Here is a 19,212-nt window from a genome sequence, read left to right as displayed (position 1 = left end):
CACAGTGCAGGATGCCTCCTGTGTCCCTGAGAGCCATTGTGGTAAGCCTTTAATTAGATAGGCACAGAATTTTTGAAGCAGTTGGTATATCATGTTTCGTAAATGCAACTTTCTCACTGATAATAAAACTGTTGAAAGGGGAAAAGCCAAGGCCAGGATCTCCCTGTTGCTAGTGTCCCACAGTGGAGTATCTGGGGGAAGTCATAACGTACAGCTGTAGGCAAACAGGCAGGCATACTCACGCTGAGGAAGAAAAGGACAGGTCAGTGATCCATGTGCAGTTCACATTTCAGCTGAATCATGAGGACCATTTACCTTAGTTTTCAGATTTGTGTTTTTGTGCCAAAGTAAAGTATTTGTCCAAAAGTCAGCAGAAGCAAAACAAAACCAAAAAACCTCCACAAAACTTTAATTATCTTAAATGAAATTTTGTCAGGAGAGGATTTTTTTTTCTCATGAATTTAAAGATATGTACTAAGCTTTTAATTTACTTACTTTCTGAAACATTGAGAAAAATAGTACTTATCTAAAGCTTAAATGCTTTTATGCAATTTTAACTTTGTAATAGTATTATAATTTATTGAAATTCATTAACTAGACCAGAGAGTCAGTTTTTAACAATTGATAATTAATATAACCTCTAAGGACTTCTAAAACTTCTTTTAAAATAAACTCATTTTAAAATTCTTTAAAATAAATTCATTTCTTCTCTTGAGAACACTACTGGAGTCGTTCACTGCCACAATTCCTCAATGTCTCTAGTCAGAAGCACCAGTAATAATTTGTAATATTAGAGATGCTTCTGATGGTGGAGTTATTACCAATTCAAATGTGTTAGCTGCTGCACAGCTAACAGCAGCTAACACATTCTGAACCTGTGCCTGGTCCAAAAAAAGGTTTCCTGTCCAGGACACAGGATCATATGATGAAATGAACTCTTGAAATACAATTCATTCTTCTGAGGAACACACTGTGTTTTATGAATTTGTGAAACTGTGTGTGTGTGTTATCCTTCACTGTCTTTTGCAGGGAATTACAAAGGATTTCCTATCTAAATAAATTTCCATAGTACCATAAACAATTTAGTTTTTGAAATTTTAACACTGGAAGATGATATTATGTTCTTTTTTTTTTCTTTTTTTAAACTTCTTTAACATAAATGTTGCATTATGACCACTAAGGTTCTATTTTGCTCTTTAGCACTTCTGTTTATTCATCTAGGCTGGAGTTTGTTTACTATTCCCTAATGGTTTAAGGCTAAATCTGTAAAATGCTTTGAAGTAGTTAAAGCAAAAACCCATGTAACCTTATAAAGTATTAGCATCATCTTCATCTTATCATCACCCTTCTCCTAAGATGATAGTGTAATCATTTATTCAGGACCATCTAGCAAGCCATTGGCAGAGTTAGCACTAGAACTCAGAGTTCCAGGGCTGCCTTTACTCAGTGACACCAGCTTACGTCAGGTGGCTAGCTCTTTGGAGAATAGAAATAGAATTCAGTTGACCTTGGCATTTTGGAGCAGTGTTTGGTTAAATGTAGAATTATTTTTAGAGGGACAATCATAAAGTGATTAAATTAGAAATAGGAAAGAAAATCTCTAGCAATTTCTGTACTCTTTGTTTTTAACAAACTTTACTAGAGGGAATCTGGAGAAGGCAATGGCACCCCACTCCAGTACTCTTGCCTGGAAAATCCCATGGATGGAGGGCCTTGTGGGCTGTAGTCCATGGGGTCGCTAAGATTTGGACACGACTGAGCGACTTCACTTCACTAGAGGGAATCACTGTTAGACACGATAGGGTTGGGATGCAGCTGGGAAGATTGAGATTGGTTATCAGAAAAACTTTTTTAAAATACAACTTTTGAACCATGAAGTGTGTTATTGGACATAGAAGAATCACTGAAGAGTATACAGAGGCTCACAACTTTGTTTCAGGTACAACTTTTTTTTGGTAGCAAGATTGTTGTTTATTTATCTGTTTTTAATTTTTGACTGCACTGGGTCTTCCTGGCTGTGAACGGGCTTTCTCTAGTCGTGACGAGTGGGTGCTCCTATGTTGCAGTGCTCAGTTTTCTCACCGTGGTGGCTTCCGTTGTTGCAGAGCACTAGCTCTGGGGTGCACGGGCTTCAGTAGCTGCAGCTCACGGGCTTGAGAGCTCAGGCTCAGTAGTTGTGCTTCACGGTCTTAGTTGCCCCACAGCATGTGGAATCTTCCTGGACCAGGGATCAAACCCTGTATCCCCTGCATTGGCAGGTGAATTCCTAACCACTTGACCCCCAGGAAGTCCTCAGGTACCACTTTTGTGGGGGAAGGGGCGGGGGATTTAGGACAGAAATAGCAGCCTGCAGCAGTGAGCCTCTAATAATGATTTTATGGGCATCACCCTTGGAGAAAATCTAACAGACTCTGCTAGTATGCTAGTACTGTGAGCTAGAGAAGCCATATATATATATATATATATGGCATATAAATATATATATTTATATGCCATAAATATATATATTGATACTGAATATATATAAAAATATATTTATATGCCATATATATATATTTTTGTGGTGACTGGTGTTGCCTTTGTGGTACCCACATGTTCCACAGAGCCATCTGGCCTACCATAAATCAGGGCATGGTTAGGACTTGGTGACAGAATCATCAAGTGTAGACCCAACTGGACCTAGATGAATTCCAGTAGTGGTGCTGAATCTTTGTGGCTTCTTTCTAAATTATATAGATGTATTTTAAGATAGTCAGCTCTGCTTAGTCCAAGGATGACTGAGAATGATTGCTCCCAATTTTGGGTGGTCATTCCTCACTCAAAATGTGAGAAGGCTTTTTTGAATCCACCCTGCTTTTTTGCTAGCATTCCCACTCACCAACTATGGTATTTTCTCATAATGGAATGTTTTACCATTGTTATAGCATGTATTCTTCTAGTAATCTCACAAAAGTTGGTAAGTAGAAAGCTGAGGGTGAGGATGGCTCAGAAGAGTTCAGACATTCTTAAATTTATATTTCTTTGACTGTAATATCTTAGGAAATATTTTCATGCTGAATGGAATCCTTTTTTATATGTTTTAATTCTAGTTTTTTAAATAATAAATGTTTCCATTTAAACAGTGAGTTTAAAGTTTGGGTTTAAGAAATATTGCTGATAAATCAACATATATGTTTGATTTATTGATTTTTATTCTTTTGAGCCATTAACTTGAAATACAGAAGTGCAATTTTATACTCAATATAAAGGAAGGAGTGAATGGTCACTTTACAAAAGAATTTTTCACTTTGCCAACAACTTTGTGGGAATTGTCTGTTGAAAAGCAAGCTTCCCTAATGCAATTGAAGTATTTGATTTTACAGATGTTAAGTCATTTAATACATACAGTACAAATAGCCATTCAAGTTTACTGATGTGTGTGTATGTTTTAAGGTAATATATTTGGAATAAAAATCAGTAATTTGCAACATGAAAAATGTAAGCTAGCCTGTTGTTTATTAGTGTATCACTATGGAATATTTCAAAGAGAAGTGGTTGTAAGAACTTACTAAGTCAAACTTTTTTCAGTTTAGAGAATATACGTTTATTATTTTAAACCTCATTTTATAATGAGCCCACTGCAGTATATAAAATCATAATTTTATTTGAGTTTTTCTTATTCTAGGTTTCAATTACAACAAAGACAGCTGCTGATAACTTTAGTACCCAGTATGTTTTAGATGGTGGTGGTCACATAATTTCTCAAAAACCTTCACATCTTGGTCAAGGTAAGACAAGCTTTGTAGCATTCTTTGCCTTTCTTATTTTTTTAAAAAAATTGTTTTCTCTTTAAATTCAAAGGTATTGCTTTGTGTTTGATTCTCATAAAGTCTGGTTAACTTCTAATTGAACATTTAGCCTTACTCTAGCTGCTGACTTTTTTAAATACATAGAGTTGTTCTCAAGAGGAACTGTGTGAAAGACTGAGCAACAACATGAATTGGTTATTCTATAAAAATTGTCAGAGCAGTTGTTTTACTGGGTCATTAGTGTCTTCTTTATATGAAGGATAATATTTTTTTTGAAATGATTAAACCATTATTGATTTAGTAATGCATGGCAGTAAGCGTTATTGATTTAGTAATGTATGGCAGTTAACCATACTAAGCAAGATATTATTAAATAAATAATTTAAAATATTTTTTTTATGGAAAACTTCAAATATATGTACAAAAGGAATAAGTACCCATCTCTTGGTAATTATCAACTCATTGCTAATGTTTCACATATTATTTGAAGCAAATAAATACATTATACTTGCTATTTGTAGTTTAGTTCTTTAGTATTTTATACACTTACACAATGTTAGTACATTTTAATTGACATCTTTTTAAGTTCCTCCCCTACTTATTTTGGGCTTCCCTGGTGGTTCACCAGTAAAGAATCCACCTGCCAATGGAGAAAACATGGTTCAGTCCCGGGTTCGGGAAGTTCCCCTGGAGGAGGAAATGGCAGCCCACTCCACTATTCTTGCCTGGAAATCCCACGGACAGAGGAGCCTGGCGGGCTACAGGCCATGGGTTTGCAAAAGAGTAAGACATGACTTAGGGATTGAACAGCTACCTATTTACATCTAGAGAAAAATATCTCTTCAGGTGTGAGTTTCACATATCTACTTTAATCTTTTGCTATTAAGTTCTGGTAATGGGATGTATAAAGTTGAGAGAATATTAAAGATACGGCCTGTTTAGAGTCATTCCCAAAAGAATTATGAGATCTGAAAAAGGACTTGTGTTGTTGAGTATTTTGTTAGTTGTCCTTCTGATTTGTGTTGTAAATTCATTTTTAATTTTTTGGTCCCTCATTGTAATTTATCAAAGCACTGTATTTTTTTCTGTGGTTTCTTCCCTCCAATTTTAATGTTAAATTATTGGATTTATTTTTTTCAAATGATTTCTTTCTTCATTGAAATTTATTTTTTTGTATCATAATACTGATACCAAATTTTCTCATTCTTTCTCTTATTTTATAAATCTTCATTTATACTTCTGCTCATTAAAAATTAATATTTTTTCATCTACATAAAGGAAAGAGTTAATATGAACCCTTAAGAAAACACACTTTCCCCCCTCATTTATTTGGTAAATAAAAATGAGCTCAAGTCTAATAGCAGTTTAATTTGATGTATTATATTGTGGATGCTTTAATTAAAAGTAATAGATTGTGATTCTTTTCTTTTTTATGTGCTGAAAATAAAGACAAAGACAAGGCATTTTTTAATATGGTCCCTATCCAGAAATGCTCTTACCCCAGTTCTTAGGAGTTCAAGTTAAGAAACCACTAGGAAATATTTGTGTGGCTATCCTGTGGAGTACTTTGATGTAATCTAGTCACCTTATAAAACTTAAATGTATTTATTTTTATCTTAGTAGTAGCCAGTCTAATCTGGATGGCCAGTACCTCTGCATCACTCATACTTCTCATGCTTTTCTGTATTCATTTCCATGGGAACTATGAAATAACAGTCCTTAAATATGGAATCCTTCTGATCTTTGCCCATTTGCTGATTCATTTTTTTTCTTGCTCACCTAAGCCTTCTCTACTTTTAGTGAGACCATGTAGGCATATTAAGAAATTTCTACAGTCAGTAAGTGAACCTTATTTTCTTAGCATATTCCTCTTATCTTAAGAAACTACTTACTTAGAAGGTCAGTAGTTGTGAAGGTAGTTAGTGTCTTTCATAACTCACTTCCCCCACCAATTGTCTAGATAAACAACACAAAATCAAACCCCTAGTTTGTTGTTGCTCCAGGTAGGCGTATTATAGAAACCCACAAGCACTTTCGAAAGCCCTTTACACTTATATTGCCTTAGTGCTGATAGTTTCTGAACGATTAAATCACAGACTCACATTTCACCACCAGCTGTCATTCAGCTTCCATTTAAATATTTTCTGTGTAAGATAAAACTACAGTACAACCATCCTAATTAATACCTGTGCATTTAGGGTTCTTGCAGATTAATTTCTTCTGTGGTGTGAATGTCCTTGCTTAGCAGTTACTCCTCATATCATCTGATAGGGTGGTGATACCTGTAGATAACCTAACTGTAGATGGAGGAACAGCTAACAGCAACATCTTTCTTAGGCATTTTAAAATTCATGACCCCTTTAAAACATATTTTTAAATGTTTCAGAATTGTTTACTAGAGGTCCCAGTTCTGATTTTTCCAGATATAGGTATTTATTTTATGGATTAATTTAATCATTTAAAATAATTTGTGTGTTTAATCGAATATCATTTTAAATTGCCCTTACCTTCTGTTCACTTCTGTTTTAAGACATTTAAAAAATTAACAAGAAGTGTAAAAATAAGTTTCTAGCTTTTAAATTATTTTACCAAGAACTCTTGACTAAATGACTTGTTTTGTTATCTTTTTTCTGTCATCGATTCTATTTCCTTTACCCTAGATAATCAGCATTAAGCTTTCTAAATTGATTTACCATCCTAGACAAATTGTTTTAACACCTCTTAGTAATTCTGCCTTAGGAATTTCTCAGATATCAAAATTAGTATATTTAAAGTACTCTGATCAGGGTATATCTTTTCCCTACCCCTTTTTTAGAGTAGAGCATCATGTTCTTTGTAAATGCTTGGTATGTGTGATTGTGTATGTATTGAAAAAATTTTTTTTTCTTCTTGAGAATAGAACTTTATTCATTGAATAAGAAAACGTTGATATATTCAAGCAACCATACCTCTTTACATTAGGAATATAAATAGCTGCCTTATGGCATAACATAGGGTCATGTAAAAATATAACAGGGAGCATATTACAGGACTGCAGTTTAATTCTGGTGTTTATAGAATGTGCTAAAGTTAGAGAGCTGAGCAGTTCTCTTGTAAAATATGATAGTATACTAGGGCCTCCTCCCTATTGGCCAATATTGCTTGGTATTTTTTTAAGGTTATACATTTCATTTGTAATCAGCAAAGTTTTCCATCATTAAGTTTTGTTCAAACATATGTATATAATTCTTGGCTTATTGGTAATTCTCAATTTGTTGAGAGAAAATGTTTTTAGCTGGTGAAGCAATAAATTATCAGTTAATGTACGGATTAGGTACAGTGTGGTCTTCAATGCATAACATATATTTAAAAGCCAACATACATCTTTTTCCTTTCATAAACACATATTTGCTCTGATTTCTGCCTACCTTCCTTACCACTGTCTGTCCACAGCTACAGTATATGTCATTATATTTGTACAGGCTAGTGGAGACCACAGGTGAGTGAACAGAATTCCCAGACTAGTGGAGAATACAGATGAGTAAAGAGGTAATGACAGCTATCTAGAGGACGGAAAGCAAATTTTTCAGAAAACATAATAATATTTCAGTTTGAAGATGGTAAGAAGAGGAGGGAATATAACCTTACAATAAGAGAAGAATGGATGTAGAAGATGTCAGGAGACGACTGCTCTCTGTGTAATGACAGGGGAAAGCACATGATTTAAAAAGTTGTATTTTTAAAAATTCATTGGAAAACTGTGTCACAAAGAAGCTAAATGAACCAAGTTCAAGATGCACCTTTGTGCCTTCCTAGATACACCTAGGCACAAAGAGACTGGTGGCTGCTTGTGTCCCTGAGAGCCTGGAGGCGTAGGCAGGCAATGGAGCAAGCCTGCTATATGGGATTGTTTATGGCCCTAAGAGAAACCAGCTGAACTTTATTAGTTGCATACGCGCTGACATGACAGATTGGAGGATAGGATTGATCCTCAAATACTGGTTCACCTGAGAAGCCAAATCTTACCAGGACTCTTGCTGAGTAAGCAGTGATGAAGAAAGTTAGGACTGAGCTAGAGAGAGGAGAAGGCAATGGCACCCCACTCCAGTACTCTTGCCTGGAAAATCCCATGGATGGAGGAGCCTGGTAGGCTGCAGTCCATGGGGTCGCTAAGAGTCAGACATGACTGAGCGACTTCACTTTCACTTTTCACTTTTCATGCATTGGAGAAGGAAATGGCAACCCACTCCAGTGTTCTTGCCTGGAGAATCCCAGGGACAGGGGAGCCTGGTGGGCTGCCGTCTGTGGGGTCACACGGAGTCGGACACGACTGAAGTGACTTAGCAGCCAAGAGAGAAGTACCTTAAAGTCTTACAGTGCTTAAATCCCAAAGCCTTGCCATAGGAAGACACCTGATTCCATCTTCAAGACATTTGAAACCAGAAGTGAACTGGAACTAAAGGGCTACTCAGCTCCAACCCAAATGAACTCCTTTTGTATTGAAGAGAGCTACTCTTCACTCTAGCTGTTTGACAGAGAAAATGAATTTACCTTCACTGGGGAAAATATCTATTTCAGTATCTGTTGTTCCTTTATGCGTCATGTCTTGTACAAATAAAAATGTTGAGAGACTTGAAAAAAAGAAAATGGATTCATAGTCAAGAGAAAAAGTAGTTGATATAAACAAACTTGCATATGTTTGAATTAGGAAACAAGAACTTTCATGTTAAAGGATTTAGAGAAAAAGATAGTCAAAATTGATAAGAAGGTGGAAAATTTGAGCAGAGAAATAGAATTCTAAGGAAGAACCTAATGAAAATTCTAGAACTTAAAAAGACATTTCTCCAAAGAAGACATACAGATGGCTAACAACACATGAAAAGATGCTCAACATCACTCATTATCAGAGAAATGCAAATCAAACCACTATGAGGTACCATTTCATGCCAGTCAATGGCTGCGATCCAAAAGTCTACAAGCAATAAATGCTGGAGAGGGTGTGGAGAAAAGGGAACCCTCTTACACTGTTGGTGGGAATGCAAACTAGTACAGCCACTATGGAGAACAGTGTGGAGATTCCTTAAAAAACTGGCAATAGAACTGCCTTATGATCCAGCAATCCCACTGCTGGGCATACATACTGAGGAAACAAGAATTGAAAGAGACACGTGTACCCCAATGTTCATCGCAGCACTGTTTATAATAGCCAGGACATGGAAGCAACCTAGATGTCCATCAGCAGATGAATGGATAAGAAAGCTGTGGTACATACACACAATGGAGTATTACTCAGCCATTAAAAAGAATACATTTGAATCAGTTCTAATGAGGTGGATGAAACTGGAGCCTATTATACAGAGTGAAGTAAGCCAGAAAGAAAAACACCAATACAGTATACTAATGCATATATATATGGAATTTAGAAAGATGGTAACAATAACCCTGTGTATGAGACAGCAAAAGAGACACTGATGTATAGAACAGTCTTTTGGACTCTGTGGGAGACGATGGGATGATTTGGGAGAATGGCATTGAAATATGTATAATATCATATATGGAACGAGACGCCAGTCCAGGTTCAATGCACAATACTGGATGCTTGGGGCTGGTGCACTGGGACGACCCAGAGGGAGGGTATGGGGAGGGAGGAGGGAGGAGGGTTCAGGATGGGGAACACGTGTATACCTGTGGTGGATTCATTTTGATATTTGGCAAAACCAATACAATATTGTAAAGTTTAAAAATAAAATAAAATTAAAAAAAAAATACAATAAGTAAAGCTGAAAAACCAGTAAGGTAGATTAAACTGGTGTACTAAGAATGACATAGCAGAGTTCTGTGAGAATGTTTGGAGATAGTGGATGCAGGAGATGAAGTTAGAAAATGGTAGCTTGGATATTAGGTTATGTTATGTTATGGTGAGGAGTTTTTACCCCTTCTTGCAACCAGTGTTGGGCCACTGAAACTTTTTAGGTAGAGGATGGGTATCATGCCATTTACAAAATAAACCAGCAGGACATTATAACTCCTACCATAATTTATGTCTTACTGTAAGAGATGTTATCTTGAACTAAGGTTTGAGGAGAAAGAAAGGACATGACATAAATTTGAGAGATCTTTTGGGCATAGAATGGCTAGGCCTAGGTGACTTAGGCAATATTGGTAGTAAGAGATGGGGAAAAGAGTCAGTTCAATATAGAGTACCTGTTTTTGGAAACTGTTTGATGTCAATGTTATATGAGAATGGGAGGATAAATATAGTATCAGACTCCAGGAGAAAGATCTAGGCATTGGTGATTTGAAGTATCTTTGTAATAATTTTGTATCCAGGTAATAATTTTGAATAAGTACCTATATATTAGTTGAGTATTGTAGGTCTCAGACATGTATATCTTATTTATAAGATGCACATTTTGACATCTCAGAAAACAGGTTGTGGCTTATAATTAATGGCCTCCCTAATTACTTTGTCAGCAAAGGTCTGTCTAGTCAAGGCTATGGTTTTTCCAGTAGTCATATATGGATGTGACAGTTGGACTATAAAGAAGGCTGAGCGCCAAAGAATTGATGTTTTTGAACTGTGGTGTTGGAAAAGACTCTTGAGAGTTCCTTGGACTGCAAGGAGATCCAACCAGTCTATCCTAAAGGAGATCAGTCCTGAGTGTTCATTGGAAGGACTGATGCTGAAGCTGAAACTCCAGTACTTTGGCCACCTGATGAGAAGAGCTGACTCATTTGAAAAGACCCTGATGCTGGGAAAGATTGACGGCAGGAGGAGAAAGGGATGACAGAGGATGAGATGGTTGGATGGCATCACCAACTTGATGGAAATGAGTCTGGGTGAACTCCGGGAGTTGGTGACGGATAGGGAGCCCTGGCATGCTGTGGTTCATGGGGTCGTAAAGAGTTGGACACGACTGAGCGACTGAACTAAACTGAAATCCCTTTTGGATAAGCAGTTGTGTGTATTGTTTGTAATTTGTGTATTGACAGCAGGGATAAACAACAATTTTACATTTTCCTCCAAAACAAGTGTTTTATGAGACCTAAAAAGGGAAAATAGCCACAAGTGAAAAAGCTGTGTTAAATAGAAAGGGATTGCCATCACAGGCCCAGCATTGAAATTCAAGACACCCGAGGAAATTGCCTTATCCATCAGGCTCTTTAAAAGAAATTTCAGAGCAATGAAAGGCTGGTGTGACTAGTTCTGTTGCCTGGGATGGTTATTTGGGCATTGTAGCATAGTTTAATTGGCATATTGTTTTTTTATTTTTTAGAGGGTCATAAAAGTGTATTTCTTACAGCTTTGCTGAAAGGAATTATTGGCATATGAGTGGCATTTAAAGCTGTGGGAGTGGAGGAAGTATCTAGGGAGAATGCAGAGTGAGATGAGGAGGCATAAGAGGTCTCAGAATACGGTGTGAGGCGAATTTTGGTGTGAGTGTGTGACCTCTCTTTAGCAGTGGAGACAGAGTGCCTACCTGTTCTGATTGCTGGGTGCGTGCACGCCTTATTCTCCGTCAGCTTTACCTCAGAATTTAGCAGTGGTATTTTTACTTTCCTAAGGCAGGGAATAGCAGCACCACAGAGTTACTAGTGAGGAGTACTGTGGTGTTCCAAGGACTTCTGTTCTGTGTGTGTAAGTGACTTGCATTTAGGCCAAGAAAATACCCTGGAGGGAGGCCAAAAAAGAAAACCCCACTTTAAATTGTTTGTACAGTCATCCCTCAGTATTCACAGAGGATTGGTTACAGGGCACCTTACAGATACCAAAATTGTCAGATGCTCAAGTCCCTTATGTAAAATGGTGTAGTCGTTGGCAGATAAACTACACGCATCCTCCCATACATTTTAAATCATCTCTAAATTATTTATAATACCTAATACAGTGTAAAAGCTATGTAAATAGTGCCATTGGTTGCAGCAAATTCAAGTTTCACTTTTTGGAACTTTATGAAATTTTTTTCCCAACTACTTCGGCTCAGTAGTTGGTTGAATCTACAGATATGGAACCCACTGATAAGGGAGACTGACTGTAATATGCTAATGATGCAACCTGATCAAGAGAAAAGAAGCAGAAGAACATCGAGTGTGAGCCAAGTATAAATATGGCTTTTCTTTGGTCCTATTCCACAAAGATCTTTTTCTCTAACCTTGTTTTTTTAGTATTATTTTTTCTTTTAGTAAATTCCTTTTCAAAAACTATAAAAATACCATGTGTAATTCTTTAACTGCAGAAACAATTTAAACAAATACAAAGTTTATTCTTACTACCTTGTTTGTTTTCTTTCTTCAGTGCATTCATTCATTCATGCATCCTTTTGTTGTTCATTCAAAATTTTTAAATAAATTTTGTTTATTTATTTAGCAATTCAGTGTTTGAATTGCTAGAGAAATAATGACAAACGTGGCAGACCCTAACCCTAACTTGTTCTCATGCAACTTGTATTCTAAAAGAAGAGGCAGACACATGTTTTTTCAAATATTGATAATCTCTAGGAAGAGAGAAAACATGATTGAACTTTGGGAGCAGCAACCTTTGATAGGGCATTTAGGAGTGGATTCTCTAAGGGGTGTTACTTAGATTGAGATCTGAAGCTTGATAAAGGAGTTAGCAATGCAAAGGGTAGGGGAAAGAACACATGTCCACAAGCCTTGAGGTGGAAAGAAGTCTGATGTGCTGAAGTAATGGAAGGAAGGACATTTGGAGGAAAGGAGATAGCCATGCTGCTAAGTCGTTTCAGTTGAGTCCGACTCCGTGCGACCCCATAGACGGCAGCCCACCAGGCTGCCCCGTCCCTGGGATTCTCCAGGCAAGAACACTGGAGTGGGTTGCCGTGGCCTTCTCCAATGCATGAAAGTGAAAAGTGAAAGTGAAGTTGCTCAGTTGCGACCCCATGGACTGCAGCCCACTAGGCTCCTCCATCCATGGGATACTCCAGGCAAGAGCACTGGAGAGCACTGGAGTGGGGTGCCATTGCCTTCCATAGTGAAAGTTAAATAAGATCATGTAAGCTTTTATCTTTTTTATTCCTAACCCTTTTCTCCAGTTTTTACCCAGTATCATTAAGAGTTTTTTCTTTTAAAACATTGAGTTCCAAGCTATAGTTAGGATTTCCCCTATGTTGTATCGCTTACATTTTAAGAATGTTTATTAGTGTTTATTTAACAGTTATATTTCAAATGCCAGCCACATTGCCATCTTCTGTCTGATGATTTTTTGCTCATAAAGTTTATTTTCTTCTCTTATCATGTAATTCTTTGGTTTTTATGTAATTGTCGTTTGGTTAGTGTTCATCCTCCACTGTTTTCATCAAATATACTTGGGTATATTTGAAAGTATATCTTTCAGATCTCTGCAGGTACAGAACAGTCTATGTTTTGCCCATTATGCACATCGTATTTATCTTGACTGGGTATACATTTCTTATTTATCCCTCAGTAGTTTGAGATTGTCTGTCTTCTAGTATTATAGATAGCAAACTTAATGTTATTCTTTCCTAATAAAGAACTTGTTCTTTATGAAGTTTTTGTAAAGTTTTTCATTCTCCTTAAAATTTAGGACCTCCAGTGGAATGTGGTGTCTTTTAGATTTTTTTAATTCCTATTTGTAATGGTTATAAGCTCTTGAACTCTGCACTCAAACCTTTAACTCAAGAAAAAATTTCTTCTATTATTTATTTAAATACATCTGCATTTGTTTCTTTTCCTTTTCCTGGAATTCCTGATTTTAAGCTAGGCTTTCTAAGTCTTATATTTCCTTCATGATTGCCATTTGTGTTTTTGCCATTTGTTATGAGAAGTAGGTTGGAGAAGGCAATGGCACCCCCCTCCAGTACTCTTGCTTGGAAAATCCCATGGACGGAGGAGCCTGTTAGGCTGCAATCCATGGGGTTGCTGGGAGTCGGACACAGCTGAGCGACTTCACTTTCACTTTTCACTTTCATGCATTGGAGAAGGAAATGGCAACCCACTCCAGTGTTCTTGCCTGGAGAATCCCAGGGACAGGGGAGCCTGGTGGGCTGCCGTCTATGGGGTCGCACAGAGTCAGACACGACTGAAGTGACTTAGCATAGCATAGCATGAGAAGTAGGTCAAAGTAGGTCAGTTGCTGCACCTTTGCAGCAACTTTCAGGTGTTTTGATTCTGATTCACAGTAAGAAATACATTTTACATAGCAACCTAGTTTATACAAATCCAATCAAAACAAAAAATATACTTATTATGGGTGATGTACTTTGTTATCATTTAGTCTATTTGTATTTTAGTATTTTTTTATTTTTAATGCTAGTTGCTGTATACTGAATCACTGATTCTCAACCAATGATGGTCCTCCCCTCGCCCCCCCCCAGGAACATATGACAGTGTCTGGAGGCATTTTTGATAGTCACACCGGGTTGGCTGCTGGCTGCATCTAGTAGGTGGAGGCCGGGGATCCCAGTACACGTCTTGAAATGCACTGGACAGCCCCCACAATAAACGTCAGCAGTGCCGAGTTTGAGAAACCATCTACTACATTGACTCTTTGGCTTTTCAGTGCTCTGTATCTCAGCCCTACTGTACATTCATTAGAATGACAGGAGGAGATTGACTCATTAAGTCTGGATTAGCTGGTGACTGGTCGTTGAAGTTGCTTAGTATTTGAAAAAATAGTAGCTTAAGGTATATGGCCTTGAAAAAGCATCTAGTACTAACTTCATGGGTTTTTTCCCAACAAAAGCTAATTATTAACCTGATGCTTAAGTGGTATAATTTTTATACCTTTATTCGAGTTTTTCCTTTTTTTATTGAAATATTGTTGATTTATAATAGTTTCAGATGTACAGTATAGTGATAAAATAATTTTATAGATTATACTTCATTTAAAGTTGTTATAAAAAATACTGATTACATTCCCAGTGCTGTACAATATATTCTTGTAGTTTATTTCTTTTATACAAAGCAGCTTGTAACTCTTATTCCTCTACTCCTATCTTGCCCCTCACCCAGTTAGCAACCAATATTTTGTTCTACATCTGTGAATCTTTCTTTATTGTATTCATTTTGTTGTGTTTTAGATTTAACATATAAGTGAGATCATACAATATTTGTCTTTCTCTGATTTATTTCACTAAACCTAGTACCCTCTAGGTCCATACATGTTGTTGCAAATGGCAGAATTTCATTCTTTTTTGTGGGTGAGTAGTATTCTGTTATATATATACACTACATCTTTTTTATGGGCTTCCCTTGTGGCTCAGCTTGTAAAGAATCTGCCTGCAATGTGGGAGACCTGGGTTCAGTCCCTGGGTTGGGAAGATCCCCTGCAGAAGGGAATGGCTACCCACTCCAGTATTCTGGCCTAGAGAATTCCATGGACTGTATAGTCTATGGGGTCGCAAAGAGTCAGACACGGTTAAGCGACTTTCACTTCACATCTTTTTTATACATACATCTGTGGTTGGATGCTTAGGTTGCTTCCATATTTTGGCAATTGTAAATAACGCTGCTGTGATTATTGGGGTGCATGTATCTTTTAGACTTAGTGTTATCTTTTTCTTTCAGATATATACTCAGGAGTGAAATTGCAGGATCATAATGCAGTTCTAGTTTTAGTTGAGGAATTTCTATACTGTTTTCCATAGTATATTGTCATAGTATATTTCCATAGTCAGTTGGCTGCACCAGTTGACATTTCTGCCAACAGTGTGTTAGATTTCACATCTCTTCACATCCTTGCCAGTTTGTTGTTTGCAGTCATATGATAGCCATTCTTAAGTTGATAACTCGTGTTTTCATTTGCATTTCTCTAATGATTAAGAACAGTTGAGCATCTTTTCATGTGCCTCATAGCCATCTGTATATTTTCTTTGAGAAAATGTCTGTTTGGGTCTCTGGCTCACTTTTTAACCAGGTGAGTTGTTTTTGATATTCAGTTGTGTGAGCTGTTTCTGTATTTTTGATATTAATCCCTTATTGGTCTTATTATTTCAAATATTTTCCCCTATTTTTCTCCCATTTTGTTCTATTAATGATTTCCTTTGCCTTGCAAAATATTTTAAGTCTCATTTGTTTCTTTTTGCTTTTATTTCCTTTGCCTTAGATACTCTAAAAAAAATATTGCTATGATTTATCTTAGAGTGTTAGGCCCATAATTTCTAGATGTTTTGCGGTTTCCAGTCTTATATTTAGATCTTTAATCCATTTCGAGGTTATTTTTGTAAATGGTGTGAGAAAATGCTCTGATTTCATTCTTTTACATGTAGCTGTTCAGCTTTCTCAGTACCACTTACTGAAGAGACTGTCCTTTCCCCATTGCATATTCCTGCCTTCTTTGTCATTAATTGGCCATAACTATCTGAATTTATTTCTGGGTTCTATTCTGTTTAACTAATCTATGTGCCTGTTTTTTTGTGCTAGTACTGTACATACATGTGCTTCCCTGACGTCTCAGTGGTAAAGAATCTGCCTGCCAATGCAGGAGACGTGGTTTCAGTCCCTGGGTTGGTAAGATCCCCTAGAGAAGGAAATGGCAACCCGGAGTGTTATTGCCTGGGATATCCCATGGACTGAGGAGCCTGGTGGGCTACAGCCTTATGGGGTTGTAAAAGACATGTCTCAGTGACTGGACAACAACAATTATACATACTGTTTCGTGTCAGTACCATACATACTATTACTGAAGATTTGTAGTACAGTCTGAAGTCAGAGAGTATGATACCTCCAGCTTTGTTCTTTTTTCTCAAGATTGCTTTGATCCTTTAGGAGCTTTCATGGTTTCATATCAATTCTAGGATTAGTTGTAGTAGTTCTGTGAAAAATGTCATGGGCTATTTTGACAGAAATGGCATTAAGTGTGTAGATTGCTTTGGGTAAGATGTACATTTTAACAATACTATTTTTTCAAGCCATGGATACAATATATCTTTCCATTTCTTTGTACCTTTAATTTCCTTCACTGTTTTGTATTAATAGTTTTAGAATATAGATCTTTCACCTCATTGGTTAAGTTTATTCCTAGGTATTTTTAAAATTTTATTTACTTTTTATTGGAGGATAGTTGCTTTACAGTGTGATGTTGGTTTCTGTCATGCACCAACATGAATCAGCCATAGGCATACATATGTCCCTTCCTTCTTGAACTTCCCTCCTACCTGCTACCCTATCTTATCTGTCTAGGTTGTCACAGAGCACCAGGTTGAGCTCCCTGTGTTATATAGCAACTTCCCATTAGCTATCTGTTTCACGTATGGTAATGTATATGTTTCAAGGCTACTCTCTCAATTTATCCGACATTTTCTTTCCTCCGTTGTGTCCAGAAGTCTGTTTCTATGTCTGAGTCTATATTCCTGCCCTGCAAATAGGTTCATTACTACCATTTTTATAGGTTTCATATATATGTGTTAATATACAGTATTTGTTTTTCTCTTTCTGACTTACTTCACTCTGTATAACCTGCTGTAGGTTCATCTGCCTTACTAGAACTGACTCAAATTCATTCCTTTTTATGGCTGAAAATAATATTCCATTGTATATATGCACCACAGCTTATTTATTGCTTCCATGTCCTGGCTATTGTAAATAGTGCTGCAGTGTACGTTGGGGTACATGTATCTTTTTCAGTTATGGTTTTCTAAGGATATACGTGTTCAAGCTGGTTTTAGAAAAGGCAGAGGAACCAGAGATCAAATTGCCAACATCCGCTGGATCATTGAAAAAGCAACAGAGTACCAGAAGAACATCTATTTCTGCTTTATTGACTATGCCAAAGCCTTTGACTGTGTGGATCACAATAAACTGTGGAACATTCTGAAAGAGATGGGAATACCAGACCACCTGTCCTGCCTCTTGAGAAACCTATATGCAGGTCAGGAAGCAACAGTTAGAACTGGACATGGAACAACAGACTGGTTCCAAATAGGAAAAGGAGTACGTCAAGGCTGTATATTGTCACCCTGCTTATTTAACTTATACGCAGAGTACATCATGAGAAATGCTGGGCTGGAAGAAGCACAAGCTGGAATCAAGATTGCTGGGAGAAATATCAATCACCTCAGATATGCAGATGACACCACCCTTATGGCAGAAAGTGAAGAGGAACTAAAAAGCCTCTTGATCAAAGTGAAAGAGGAGAGTGAAAAAGTTGGCTTAAAGCTCAACATTCAGAAAACGAAGATGGCATCCGTTCCCATCACTTCATGGGAAATAGATGGGGAAACAGTGGAAACAGTGGCAGACTTTATTTTTTTTGGTGCTCCAAAATCACTGCAGATGGTGACTGCAGCCATGAAATTAAAAGACGCTTACTCCTTGGAAGAAAAGTTACGACCTACCTAGATAGCATATTCAAAAGCAGAGACATTACATTGCCAACAAGGGTCTGTCTAGTCAAGGCTATGGTTTTCCCAGTGGTCATGTATGGATGTGAGAGTTGGACTGTGAAGAAGGCTGAGCGCCGAAGAATTGATGCTTTTGAACTGTGGTGTTGGAGAAGACTCTTGAGAGTCCCTTGGATTGCAAGGAGATCCAACCAGTCCATTCTGAAGGAGATCAGCCCTGGGATTTCTTTGGAAGGAATGATGCTAAAGCTGAAACTCCAGTACTTTGGCCACCTCATGCAAAGAGTTGACTCATTGGAAAAGACTCTGATGCTGGGAGGGATTGGTGGCAGGAGGAAAAGGGGACGACAGAGGATCAGATGGCTGGATGGCATCACCGACTCAATGGGTGTGAGTTTGAGTGAACTCCAGGAGTTGGTGATGGACAGGGAGGCCTGGTGTGCTGCGATTCATGGGGTCACAAAGAGTTGGACATGACTGAGCGACTGAACTGAACTGAACTGAAGTATATATGCCCAGTAGTGGGATTCCTGGGTCATACTGTAGTTCTATTCCTTATTTCTTTAACGTTTTTTTTTTTTTTTCTTTTAATTAAATTCCTTTTTTTTTTAACATTTAAATATATATGTTTTATTGAAGTAGAGTTGACTTACAATGTTGCAGGTGCCCAGCAAGGTGATTTGATTATACAAAAAAGCAACATTATTTTTGAAATTATTTCCTATCATAGGTTATTATAAGATACTGACTATAGTTCCTATGGTATACACTAAACCTTTGTTACTTGTTGCATATCTACTTATTAATTAGAAATCTAGCATTCTATTCATACTAAGTCAAACCAGTGGATTCAAAATGTCATTTTTTTTAGTAAGCCAAAAATTTTAAGTTTTCTAAAATACATATTATGCATATTTGTATTTATACAAATGTTTTTCTACTATACTTCGTAAATACTTGAGAAAGAATATTAAAAAAAGAGAGAAATTGGAGAAATTTTTCCAATTGGAGATACTGGAGAACATAAACTAAATTAAATGGGAGCACTGAATATGAAATAGAAAAAGTGAAAAAAACTAGTAAAAGTAAAAGACAATCATAGAATCCAGTTGTTTTTAAACATGACT

General features: G+C 36.9%; 1 protein-coding gene across 6 annotated transcripts in view; it reads left to right on the top strand.

The window, feature by feature from the left end:
- PMS1 (PMS1 homolog 1, mismatch repair system component) overlaps positions 1-19,212 on the top strand; it is a 118,068-nt gene that overhangs the window by 17,941 nt on the left and 80,915 nt on the right. For all 6 annotated transcript variants that reach the window (XM_044932534.1, XM_044932542.1, XM_025273423.2 and 3 more), the window contains exon 4: positions 3,665-3,767. In XM_044932534.1, the coding sequence (XP_044788469.1) occupies positions 3,665-3,767 (103 nt within the window). The remainder of the gene's footprint in view (positions 1-3,664; positions 3,768-19,212) is intronic.

This window comes from Bubalus bubalis, chromosome 2 (assembly GCF_019923935.1).
Source record: "Bubalus bubalis isolate 160015118507 breed Murrah chromosome 2, NDDB_SH_1, whole genome shotgun sequence".
NCBI lineage: Eukaryota > Metazoa > Chordata > Mammalia > Artiodactyla > Bovidae > Bubalus > Bubalus bubalis.
The sequence above is the reverse complement of the archived record's forward strand: the minus strand, read 5'-3'. Positions and strand labels throughout refer to the sequence as shown.